At 37.0% G+C, this 14257-nt stretch overlaps 2 protein-coding genes across 4 annotated transcripts in view; one reads left to right on the top strand and one right to left on the bottom strand.

Moving 5' to 3' along the window:
* LOC134205756 (cadherin-86C) overlaps window positions 1-14257 on the bottom strand; it is a 768251-nt gene that overhangs the window by 186120 nt on the left and 567874 nt on the right. The window lies entirely within an intron of this gene.
* Window positions 1676-3993, top strand: LOC134218560 (uncharacterized). The gene is given in 4 exon segments (XM_062697711.1): window positions 1676-2009; window positions 2079-2417; window positions 2420-3247; window positions 3367-3993. Coding segments are annotated over 4 exon segments (1869 nt in total). The 3' UTR covers window positions 3735-3993.

Genomic DNA, 14257 nt, shown 5'->3' with positions numbered 1-14257 from the left:
CCCGGTCACCTGTCACATTACAAGCAGTCATGATGGGAATGTGCTTTGTTTGGAAATCTAAAATTCTAAATAGTTTTAATAGATCTTTGCAAATAACGATGACTAATCGATACACTGATTGTATTGTTTTTGATTTTCGAGTTAGAAGTAACATTATTGAAGAAGAAACAGCTTTTTACACTAGTTTGATGCATGATGAAGTAAAAATATGTGAAAATTTAGCAGAATTTCTTTCAATGTTTATGTTTTCTATGAAAGCGGGAGAGAATAAAGTGTAAATATCGTGTGACCTCTCTCAATGAAAATGAAAATCTCAGTACTGCGTAGGGACGTTTCGTCTGAATCAAATATCTATATTTTTAAATATCCGAGCGTCGCTAGTTATATGCAACAGATTATTATAATATCGAGTGTCAGAAACAGTACTAAAATTTCTCAATTTCAATGAGAGATGTCACGCTATATTTACATATCCGCCCTTTCAATAATCTCTAGAGAAGTGCGAAGGATGAAAAGAAAGCTACAAAAATCTTACAAAGCTGTAGTGCAAACTCCCAGCGCCCTTGGCGACACTTTTGTTGAGCGCCTCTTTTCTTATGAAGAAGATGAACAAAACTTGCAATATTGTTCATTGATCGATGAAGTTAGTTATCGAAACTAGTAAATACGAGTAAATACTCGATACTTTAGATTCGATACCAAGTAATTTTGGAATCGATACTTTGATACCCGATACCAAGTAAGTATCGAATCGAAGTACTTGAATCAATCGTGTGACTGATTAAATCTAATAAACCTTGATAGAAACATTCGTATTTTCCTCGTGATAATCTTCTAAGCATTTAATTCGAATAATGAATACCAATTATTCATTTTCTGCCGCTCAACACTTATTTATGCTTATTGCGGTATATTATTAGTGAAATTCAGAAAACTGAAGTAAGCTTCATAGATTTTTTATGATTCACTTAAAACTGAGGATCGTAAATGTAGCGTATCCTCAATCCTAAGGTGACCAGACGTCGCGAATTATGCGGAACAGACCCAAATAGTGAATTTGTGAGACTATGGAATCCGTAGAAAATCCCGGAATCCTAAAAGCATTTAAAACCTTAAGGGTCTGGAGAATGTGGGAATACTGAAAATTAGTTTGATGTACAGTCACTCCACAGTTATGGATAACCCACAGTTATGAATCAACATTGATAAAAAACATTTTTTAAAGAGAAATTAGTTAAAATATAAACAGAATTATTTTCCCCGTGTAAATGTACTATCTACACATCAGTAATAATCAATTTTATTCATGATTACTGCAGTTAATGCTGCACGAAACGTCAAACTTGTTAAGCGAAGTGATGCGCTTACTGTTTTGTCGATTTTGCTGAGCTTGGTTAAAGGTGCTGCTCTTCTATCAGAAGTTATTTTCTGCTTCAATTTGTGAAACTTATTCAAAATATCTGGACATATCATCAACTACAGGTAATATAAACCAAAAACAGGTGTACTAACACCAATTGTTTGAGCAAAAAGATATTTTTAAAGTGAATTTGATTTGATCCATATTTGTGGGAAAAAAGCCAAGATCCACAATTATGAATCAAACAAAGTAGCTTGGTCGTACTGGGAATCCGAAGTAAAAAGTGGACTAACTCTTTCGTTTCATACCAGAACAATGGGACGTATCGTCAAGATCCGGATGCAATACGACGCACAGACTCTTTCCGATGCAATTTGCGAAGCCAGGAGGACCAGCAACATCAGAGCTACATCGAAGAAATACAACATCCCCTTTACCACGCTTTTCCGACGAGTAAAAAACGAGAAAAGGAAGCTGCTACCTGGTCCCAATCCCACCTTGCTGCCGGAGGAAGAAAACCGTATTAAAAACTGGGTGATTTACATGGCGAAGGCTGGATTTCCTGTTTGTGAAGTTGATCTGAAGCATACGGTTAAAGATTACGCGGACAAAATAAGGAAACACCGTTCCATTCCAGAGACTTTCCCAAGTAAAAATTTCTCAATTTGATCAACTGAATAATTATTAATGATTCTTTTATTTTTGCACAAAATTTCAGGCAAGAACTGGAGCAGCCGATTTTTGGCACGATATCCGGATATTAAAAAAAATCTGGTGAACAACTTGTCGAAAGCTACTGCAAAGGTTACTGAGCCTCAGTTGCGTAATTGGTCCGCAGCGGTAGATAAATTACTGTGTGAGGACGGTATCGTTATGGCTATTTTTGATAATTCAGATCGTGTTTTGAATTTCGATGAATCTGGATTTTAACTTGTACCAAAGCGCTACAAGGCGTTGTGTTCGGATGTAGAAAACCCTTATCTTGTGACCGATAATTCGGAAAAAGAGAGTTATACTGCTTTGTTTGGAAGTACTGCAGCTGGTGATTTGTCACCTCCAAAGGAAAACGAATAAGCAAGGAAATGGTTGAGAATATATCCAAAGGTTGGTCAGTTGGAGTCTCCGACGAGGGATGGCAAACTTCGAAAACCTTTTACGAATACATTGTCAATGACTTGTATGCGTGGTTAAAGGATAAAGGAACTGAATTTCCGGTTCTGATTTTCGTCGATGGGCACAAGAGCCATGTAAGCGTCGAGTTGGTTGAGTTCTGCGCACAACAAGGATTGATTTTGATCTCTTTGTACCCGAACGCGACACGAATTTTGCAGCCACTGGACAGAAACTTTTTCGGCCCGTTCAAGCAAATTTGGAGCAAGGTGCTCCGACAACGTTTGTTGGGAAACAGCAGTGCACGTGTGAACAAGGCTAATTTTGGTAGTCTACTGCATACGGCACTACAAAATTTTACAAATTCTAAGGAGTGTCTCAAAAAAGCTTTCCAACTTTGTGGTCTCTTTCCGTGGAATGTTGATGCCATCGACTTTAGTACCCTGCCAGCAAACGCCGATGATTCACAACGCAGCACTGATACATCTGTTACTGAGGAACCTGTAATTGATTATGTACGACAACTTGAATACGTTGAAATGGGCCTAAATCAAACTCAGCTCCAGGTATTTGCTGAAAATCGTGACAAGGATTTCTGGTACGGTCCATATGAGGAACTGGCTTTATTCAACTTCTGGAAAAGCATTAAAGATAAATCCGAAGGACTTATGTTCACAAGACGTTTGGAGCAATACACTTTAATTACCTGTAACTTCACTTCAGCTGATCCGACAGAACCTGTACTGTCGTTTTCCGGTGATGCAATTGTAATTAACGGTAAGTACTATAATTATTGGTGACAATAATGGGTCCATTATCACATTGTCCATTATCAATGGGCCCATTATCACAAAAAGACGGTACTTAAATTTTAGCAACTTATTTTTGTTCTACAGACGAAGTCAATACAGAAAATGTACCTCCTAACTGTGATTCAGTGCAACTTCCTTTGAATGGCCATACTACAAATACAGCAAACGAGGACGATCCGTTTGTTGATGTGCTAATTTGGCCAAAAGTCAACGATGCTGCAGGAAAAGGCCCGAGGAAGAAGGTGGAGCACATCCCCTCTGTGGCTACAAGTAGCAAATGGCTAGAGTGGCACAACAAAAAGGAAAATGATAAGAAAGAGAAAGAAAATGCGAAACTTGCCCGAATGGAAAAACGTCGTCTACTAAAGGAGCAAAAACTACTCATGCAAAAGGAAAAGAATAAGAAAAAGAGCAATCGCAAAACTGATTCTCAAGTTACGCTTCGGAATTGATTGTTTGTTAATAACTTCTTTTTTTCATTTCAAGCAATTTTATTTGATAATTTCAAAGATCATTTAGGTTGATTCATAATATGTGCCTACTTGATTCATAACTGTGACGATATATCGAGCTGATCCATAATTGTGGGTTGGTCAAAGAGAGAATACTTGAATAAAAATGAGATTCACCTTCATTATTTGGTGAAAACAATACATTTTCTTGAAAATCAATATTGTTTTATTATTGTTTCGCCCACAAAACCTGTGATGACGTGACTATTTATTATTTCATGAGTTGATTGGTTGTGCAGTATACCTTAGCCTATTCATATCTGTGGGATGACTGTACGGTATTAAAAATATTTTTATTTTTTTTTTTTGTGATGGTTTACTGACGGAACTTTGAATAGAGTAGAAACCTCTGCACCAGGCCTTTGATGAAATTATTTAGCCAGTTTTTATGCTATTTATACGTCTATTGTCATTGTACGCGATCGTACGAATCGACCGAAGCAGTTTATCCGAATCACATGCACCATGTTGCCCAATGCTTCATCGTAGAAACTGAGCCGGAAGTTTTTTTATCAAGTATAAGAAAGTGTTCAATCCCCGATTTATAAAAAATGACAAGTTAATAACTTTTGAAGCAGTTTTCCAGCCGTACAAGGATCATGTCGTCCATTAAGACACTGCACAATGGTCGGATTCGTCGAATTTCACGACATAATTCGATAACTCGAAAACCATCAGCGCTAGAGTTTTGACATCTTCGGAAGAAATTTTCAACAGGAAAAGATATATTTTTAGTGTAAATTGCCATCAGGGTGGCCCTTTTGTAATTTTTTTTTGAAAATCTATTTTTTTAACCTTTCGAGTTAGGGGGTCATATTATTCTACAAAGTTATAGAGAATTTAATTCTAAGCATTTTTGCTTAATAAACATTTATTTTATCTCATATAGATAATGTTTTATGACAAAATTGCTAAATTTAGATAGGGTGGCTCCGCTTCCACTTTCACCAAATCAAAATATTTTCAAAAACTGTCTAAGCATCGCTTCACGGTATTTGGAAAGCGCATCTTTTGGTTACATAAGATGGTTGATAGCTTCATTTTTAAGCATATTATAAGCATTTTTTCATGAAAAAGTGATATTTTTCTGAGCATTCTACTGCAGCTAGTAGCAAATATTAGCAAAAATTTCAATCGTACTCTGAAAGTATACATTTAGGCCCATCGAATCCATGTCATTTCATTTGTCCATCTTTGTCCACTTTTGTTTGATGATAATATTAGTTTTGTACGAAAAATAAGGAATTTCATGTGAACACTTATACCATCTTTAGGATTTTCCCAATATTTGGTAGAATAAAAGACAGAAACACAGTCTTCGACCAGAGGTCGTATAGACTGAACACCTAGATAACGGACAGGACACAGTGGACCGGTGAAGAATTTTTCGATCACGAATAGTTCCCTTCTTACCGGGGCGGGAATCCCACGCTCCATATCACATGCGTCTAGACGATTGACGACGCTAACCGCACGGCCACAAAACCCACAAAGCCCACAAAGAATCGTTCTTTATCTAAAATATTTAAATCAACTCGTGTGGAAAAGTAGTCGAAAAAAATATTTTGACATTTTAACTACTGGACCGATTCTCAAGGTGTTCTCATAAAATAAATGCTAAAGAGCGCTACTTTTGTGGCAAAGGACGAAACCATAAAATTCAAGTTGATTCACAGAACAATTCCATTTTCGCAGTTTCCAAGTGAGGGTCTCCAATGACTACAGGTGATTCCATGAGCATTGATAATCGGTCCAGTAGTTCAAAAATTATGTTTTAAAAAAATATTTTTTCAAAAATGTTTTGATTTTTTCGACCACCCTGGATCGAGATTAGTGTATCGGACAAAACAAAAAATGTAAGTTTATTTATTTTCAAAAAAGAATGATTCTACTAAATATTGCGAAAAACAGAGATATGGTATATATGTTTTCCATGGAATAGCTGATTTTTCATACAAAAATTAATATAATTTTCAAACAAAAGTGGACAAAGATGGACAAAGGAAATACCATGGATTTGATGGGCCTGCATGTATACTTTCAGAGTACGATTGAAATTTTTGCTAATATTTGCTACTAGCTGCAGTAGAATGCTCAGAAAAATATCACTTTTTCATGAAAAAATGCTTATAATATGCTTGAAAATGAAGCTATCAACCATCTTATGTAACCAAAAGATGCGCTTTCCAAAGACCGTGAAGCGATGCTTAGACAGTTTTTGAAAATATTTTGATTTGGTGAAAGTGGAAGCTAAAAACTTTTTTTTTGGGGCCACCCTATCTAAATTAGTAATTTTGTCATAAAACATTACCTATATGAGATAAAATAAATGTTTATTAAGCAAAAATGCTTATAATTGAATTCTCTATAACTTTGTAGAATAATATGATCTCCTAACTCAAAAGGTTAAAAAAATAGATTTTCAAAAAAAATTCACAAAAGGGCCACCCTAATAACAACTTACACCAAAAATATATCTTTTCTTGTAGATCATTTCTTCTGAAGACGTCAAAACTCTAGCACTGATAGTTTTCGAGTTATCGATTTATGTCGTGAAATTTGACGAATCCGACCATTGTGCACTGTTGAACTGACTCAAAAGACTTTACATTTACAACTCTAATAGATACTCTCCCATTACCTCATTCCTAATCATATAGATTTCTAAGACGAATTAAGTACTGTCCATTTAATTCCACCAGTTAATTTTCGTTATCTTTGCAGATACGTATTTCGACCACAACTGTGTGGTCATCTTCTGCAACTGTGTGCGTCGTCTGCAAAGATAACGAAAATTAACTGGTAGAATTAAATGGACAGTACTTAATTCGTCTTAGACGGTTTAATACATTCCACTAAACGAGCTTAATATATTTTTCTCCATATAGATTTGTTTTAATCTTTCGTTTATTTTGGAGGCTCAATTGCCGAATCATATAGATTGATCTGTACGATGTCATTCTTGCCTTTATCAAACACAATGTAAGTTATGTCTTGTAAAAGTGGAAACTGTTCGTGCATTTAGTCTATTTTATTGTTATTCCTTTTTCAAGGTATTACTATTATTATGTTTTAATAAGTAGCTTGATCGTTTCCAAACTAACTGTCATTATCTATCATGTGCTAATGATCAGTTATGAGTCAGCTATAGGATTCACTTTTCAGTGGCAAAGTAAAGCTTCATCACGCCTATTCCCTACTATTAGTAAAAATTATTGTTAATGAAGCTGTTTGCGCCGTTTTTCCCTCATTTACACCACCATAAGTAATTTGAAATCATCTTAGTGTACACATATATATCTGCACCACCATTCTATAGTGAACAATCCATTACTTCATCTATTATTGTAACATAGTATAAGTAAACAAAAGTGTACAATAGAATTTGTGTTCATCTCAAAATGTATCAAATACCTTTCAGGTGTGCTCTATAAAAACCTGTAGCAGAACTCAATAAAGAACAGTCCATCGTTAACCAAGTAACAAACACCATATCCACGTAATCATATGCAGTGTACAAGTCGAAGTGAGAAATTACCCCCACGAAGGTGTCTTCCAGAACCAATTGAATTCTTGCGTTAACAGAAGCCGTCATAAGATTGTTCATATACCATCATTATAATGTGTGGTATTTTTCATTATTGCTCTTCGAAGTCAGGCATAACAAAATAGAACTGGCTCCACGTTCCTAGTTTTGAAAAAACTTCTACTCAGTGAATCCAGCGGTCGATTCCTTACGAATGTCTTGAATACTTTGTTTTTCAATAAATGCCTAGCTAGCTAAATGTAAGCGAAGCTACAACTCATCGCCTTCCCTGTGGCCTTCCCGCATCAGAAAAGTATTGCCGAAAAGAAGAGAACTCCCATCATTATCACTGATGAAAAAGGCCTCTGCCTGACTGCACTACCATTCAAGGCTACAAGACACGAGATCCGTTGGATCACGTGCAAATGCCGTAAATTAGTGCGTCAATGCCAGATATTTAACGCGGAACCAAACAAAAATAGTCAACATGTGATACCACCACGACAGGATATGTCTTTGGTTGCCATATCAGTGCTAATGGCGTAAGCCGACCCACCGCGGCAAGGTAACATATCCGAGGGGAAGGAGTTTGATGTACGGAATTACGTACGGAATATGTCAAAATATTCTGAAGAGTTTAGGTCATTACTATTCCAGCATCTGAAAATCAGTATATCAGAAAATGTATAAATCAATTAACATTTTTAGTTTTATGACGTTCTTCAAGACCATTATTTACTCTACAAGAGTACCTTAAAACCATTATGAAATCAAAATGTTACTGGGGAGAGCATCCATAGCATCCATAGATCTGGAAAGATCTAACAATTATGTAAAATCAAGAAAACGTCTGAAGCACTTGAAGATTGAAAAAAAATGAACACTTACGTTCCAAACTGAACACTTACACTTAATGTTGTGCTTATCGAAAAATTTCCACGACTGAAGCGGGAATCGAACCCTCAGCTCATAATACACAACATACATACACATAGGGTAAAGTGCCCAATAGTGGACCCTCCAGTCATTTTTGCATTATTACAGCACAATGTAAACATTTTGCTATGAAATTCCATCGGGAGAACCTACCTTACAGTCCTATGATTTGATTACATGCATTGGAAATGCTACGGAAAGTAAAATTAGATGATTTTTTACAATTCTATAAAAAATAAACACGAGAGTGTCCATTATAGGAATATTTTGGGGGGTCCATAATAGGGAAGAAGAACGTCCCGAAACGGAACATAAAAATCAAATGAAGTGTCGACTATAGGGAAGCAATTTCCTATTATGGACCCCCAGGGGGTCTACAATAGGGCGAATTCAGTACGAATAACGTCGTGAAGAGGAGATGCATAGCTTGATAATAGATATCACGCAAAATTAATATTTTAAAAATTTCCACTCCTTATGCCAGGAAGAGCAAAATTTCGATACTAGGGGGTCCACTATTGGGCATTTTACCCTACTATACCATACGTTCAGACGACTGGCGCTGAAAACTGCGAGATCAAGTTTGCAAAACATTTCTTTCAAAATATTAAGAAAATCCTAAGCAATTGTTTCTTATGAATCGAGTAGCTGACATCATATTGGGTGTTGAATGTTAATAGGACACTAAAATCTTTTGAAAGAATTTAATTCAAATTTTCATAAATTATTTTGAATGCTAAAATATTTACTCATGACATATAACAAATTATTTAAGGATCTGAATCCTACACAAAATAGAGCTCTGAATACAACTACTTGGCTGTTGTACACTAAATGCAAAATGAAATGAAAACAAATTTGCGGGATCTGACTGATGGGCCAAAATCTTTATACAAGGAAACCTCGTCATATCTCGCAATGGGCAGACACATTGGACGTTTCTCTTGGGGCACAGAGAGATCGTCAGTTATTTTAATTTGTTGAACGTGTTGTTAGTGTTTATTTTTAATGTTTGTAAAAATGATTTTATTGTAATATATTTTCCACTTCAATCGCAGTTATAAGACTTAACAAATCTTCAATTTCATTTCCTTTATGTAGCAGTTTCAACTGAAAACCATCGTATTGGTGGTGGCGTCGCACAATAACAGCGCTACGTGAAATTTAGGAAACGAAAACTGATCCTTCTCAGGATCGGCATTTTCTAAACATAAAGGGTTGATTGTATCGGTGGCATCGGCGATTGGCGTGGTAGCCGAAGAGTAGCTTTCTATCGTCGCCCAACGAATCAGTTCTGTACTTCGAAGAAAATTTATCTCGGATTGGCCTTCTTCTGTATAAAATGGTGGTCCGTGAAAAATCAATTTAATTTTCAATGGCTAACAGAAACAAAACCAAAGAATCTTGCCAAAAAATTTCACTTTCCGTCGACGACAGCCAAATTGATGAAGACGCCATCTTAGATGAAAAATTCCTTAAGCTGCTTTAGTGTTTGGAATGGCGCATTATTAAAAATAGAGGATCTGGCCGAATAGTCTGTTTGTCAAGGTGAAGTTTTTCCCAACGGTCAATACCTCTTCTTGGATAAACAGTTTATGTTATGAAAAGGACTGTGTGTAATTAATTCTTGAAGTTCCTCTTACTTTGCCACCTCTGCCATAGAAAACGATACAAGTATGTTTACATCGCGGACGTAAACCAAACGTTGCAAATAAATATATTTGCTTTTGGTTTCGCGCCACTTCCGCTTCTGCTTATTTCTTCTTCATTTCGGACGTTTTCCAGTATGTGTCTTCTTGGATTGTTTTGCCCTCCACTGGAAGCCAGTCGAGTGGCTTCAGCGGCGATGCGGCCGATGTGTCGTGTTAATCCCTTTTCCACGGTTGGAGATTCAAAGTCCATCCAACTGGGAGCTACTATTCGGCTTCTTGATTCAGTTGACCTCCGAGCAGTTTGCTCAATGTTAATAAAAAGACATATTATTATGGCAAATACCATCCATTTCGTATAGCTACGTAGTCCTACGTTACCTTTGTGTACAACCCGATTGGGCTGCACCTTAAGCTTCGATTTGCATTTATTTATATCCATTACATCTACCGTGACTTCAACAGATAACGTAAGATCGTTCTGGGATATTCTGCATCATCCAAACTGTCCTTGAGCTCATAACTTGAGTTTGGCAGCTATAAGAAAATCATTTTTCAATATGTTTATTATATTGCTTCAATATGCATTCAATTGTATTCGTTACACCTCGTGGTAGGGGAGATCATCAGATATTGTAAGATAACTTTGGGATATTCTGGGTCATTCAAACTGTCCTTGATTTCTAGCCTTGGAATATACAGCTGCGAAAATAGCTTTTTCGTGACACAAATTTTCTAAATGTATTTAACCATGAGCATTGAGTTCGGGATGATAAGTGAGTTCGGGATTTGAGATCTACTGCTATTAAGAGCGTTTCTTGTCGCTTATTGACTCGAAATATGTAAAAACCTGTTAATCATAACTATTGGTTGTTCTGGGGTAGTCTGAGTAATCCAAACTGTTCTTGAGTTCGTGACTTACGATCAACAGTTGACAGTAGCTTTTTTCCTTTCACAAAATTTACTTACAACCACACCACATCCATCACATTTCCTGGAAATATAACAGAGGTACATGGCCAGATAAATTAGATGTTTTTAACCATTTCATTTATTTGGTAGGCTCAGTCGTGTGTGACACTTTGCGGGGCCGCAATTCTTAAGTATGATATCTTTATAATTTGTATCATCTTCTGTATCATCTATCAACAGTTAGTAGGGAAGGGACATAGACCATAACACTCGTGGTGGCTCAAGGTTATAATTTACTTAATTCAGGGACGACGGGGTAGGAATTTGGGTTTAGGTTATTCCAGCTGCTAGTCCAGCCGTTTGACGTTGGAAACGGTTTTGCATGACGTCGTGCTCGATTTTGATTCAGCAGGGAGCATCATCCAAATGGCCAGGGCCTCGTGGCACACGGAACAGAAAAATAAAATCGAACAAGACAATAAAACTAAGAAAGAAAGAAACATGGCCATTAGACTTTGATATCAGCCGAGCAATAAAAAAGGCATAGATGGCCTGCAAATAATCCACATCGCGATCTCACAAAACACCTCTTATTTCTTTGAAGGGGTGTTTACCTCGGGCCACAAGGGTATCCAATAGTTCCCAAGTAGCACACGCAACATCTTCCAAAAAGCACCTTGTTTCTATTCTGTTTCATTAAAGGTATTGGAAAAACATCAAAGCACGAAAAAGTTGCATCAAGATGTCAAAAACGTTCGAGTTGTGATCAATGTTTCATTACCATTGCAATGCAGTACGTGTTTGACATTTGGAAACAAACAACTAAAGAATACTGCACTTTATGTTGCAAACACGAAACAAAATCATCAAGTTGCATATTTTGTACCATGTAACTTCAATGTGTCTTTCAAAATTTATTTGTTTGTTTAAATTAAGTTGCAGATAAGCTGAGTGTGTCTTCATGTTTAATTTAGCATCGTTCAACGTTTTGACAACTCACAACTTTTTCCGGTGATGGTGCAATCAAGTAACAGAAAACCCGAGTACAAAACTTCATAATCGTATGGTTTTTATGGTGAGTTAACATGCAGTCCCTTCGAAGTGTTGAATAGTGCTGTGGTAGAGTGAAGGACTATCAATCACAAGATCCATAAATCAAATCCAGTTTTATATTTATTTTTTTTTGCTGTAGTATTTTGCAACATTATTGCAATTTTACTGCAATTGAAGGATGTTTCCGTAGGCTCCACCTCTTGCGCTTTTTAGATTGCAGAAGAGTTATATTTGATGGCACATACGCAAAGATTGATTCTTCTCGAATAGTTGCAATACAGTGAAATGTTTATTAGTGAAACAAGTTGTGCTGCTTGGGTTGCTCTCTGGAGGCGTCATTCTCCGAGCAGAACCAAACTACGTGATCGATGTCATCGTAACCGGCTCCGTACCTACATAAATTGCTATCGACAAGGTTTATTCTGTAGAGATGTGCGTTTAGTGAATAGTGATTGGACATAAGCCTTGACATCACGCGAATGAAGCCTCGACTCAAGTCCTCACCTCTGAACCACGCTCGCGCAGAAACTTTAGGAACTATAGAAAATAGCCACCGTCCAAGTTCGTTGTGTGACCAATTCATTTGCTGACGGACTAATGGGAAAAACTCGTTATTCGAGATTTGTCTATCATAAACTTCACCTTCCTGTCCACCTTTGCTAGCGTGTCCGCTTTCTCATTGCCATAGATTAGGCAATGGGATGGGACCCATACAAAGGTAATCTTGAATGATCTTTCGACCAAATTACGCATCTGCTCTCTTATTTTTGTAAGAAAGTAAGATGCGTGCTTAACTGGTTTCATCGACCGGAGTGCCTCGATAGAACTAAGACTATCCGAGAAGATGAAATAATGGTCTACGGGCTGATCGGAAATAGTCCCCAAAGCGAAGTTAATTGCTGCCAGCTCAGCAACATAAACCGAACACGGTTCCTGAAGTTTTCGGAAGGTGGTTGAATTTACATTGAAGACACCGAAGCCAGTGGATCCGTTGATGCGAGAACCATCAGTGAAATATCTGTTGTTGCAATTGACATGTTCATATTTTCAGAAAAATGGAGGAATAGATATTTGTCGAAGATGATCTGGTATTCCTTGAATAGCGTGTTTCATGGACAGATCGTATTCAATGGAGGAACTGTCGTTGATGAAGTTAACTCGAGGTGGATTATAACATGGAAGACAAAGATCTGACGATATGTAGTTGAGGTAGACCCTCAGGAATCTTGACTGACGAACCAGGTCAAGCATATTATCGAAGTTTTCTAAGACAAGTGTGTTACTTGTCCCACATTTGATCAGTATTCTAAGTGAGAGTTCCCAGTAACGGTGCTTTAAAGGAGTGACTCCAGCAATGCGTTGAATGCATACAGCCGAGAGCAATACGCAAACAACGATATTGAATACGTTCCAATTTAATTAGGTGGCAATCAGCTGCTGAGAGGAAGCAGAAAGAGCCGTACTCTAAAACAGAGAGAATAGTCGTTCCGGATATAGAACGTAGAAAATGTATTCTTTTCCGGCATTTATCTATCAAATAATCAATATGGGTTTTCCAGGTACATTTGGAATCAAACCAGACCCCAAGGTATTTAGAAGATAAAGATTGGTTGATGTCATCATTCAACAGCTTTAGTTTCAGTTGAGCAGGGTTCCGCTTTCTAGTAAACACAACCAATTGAGTTTTTTGCGGTGAAAACTCGATCCCTAAATGTCTGGCCAAACAGTCAGAGTCAGATTATCTAGGGTACTTTGCAATGGTCCTTGCAAGACAGCTGCACATGGACCTCTTAGAGAGATCACGGCATCACCTGCAAGTTGTCTGAGCGTGCATTGTTCTTCCAAACAATTGTCAATATCTTTAACATAGAAATTATAAAGCAAGGGACTTAAACATGATCCTTGGGGAAAGCCCATGTAGCTATTTCTGGAAGTTGTCAGGGTGCCGAGAGTAAAATTCATATGTTTAACTGACAACAAATTGTACAAAAAACGAACAGTGGGTAATGTCTGTGACATAACCGCTAAGTGGACGTAGGACTTGACTTGACCATGCCTTTAAGAGCCAGTTCGCGAGAAGCGCGACCTCCTCTTGTTTCGATATTCTCCGATTTGGATGAAATTTTCAGGGTTTGTTCATATATGTTAGGAAAGACATTTAGCAAATTTTCAGATTTTTTCATTGAAGGGAAGTGGGGTAAAACGGCACTTCAAAAATCGCCAGAACCAAAAAAATGCAATAACTTTGGCAATGAGTGACCGATTTTGTTTAAATTTTGCATGCTTTTTCTACTCAATTAGTACTTTATACCAAGTGGTTAATAGGGTTATAAAGTTGTTTACTTTAGGAGAAAATTGACTTTTTCGATAAAACGAACAGTGGGTAA

This window comes from Armigeres subalbatus, chromosome 1, assembly GCF_024139115.2.
Source record: "Armigeres subalbatus isolate Guangzhou_Male chromosome 1, GZ_Asu_2, whole genome shotgun sequence".
In the NCBI taxonomy this organism is placed as follows: Eukaryota; Metazoa; Arthropoda; class Insecta; order Diptera; family Culicidae; genus Armigeres; species Armigeres subalbatus.
Note: the sequence above shows the minus strand (reverse complement) of the source record. Positions and strands in the feature narration are given on the sequence as shown.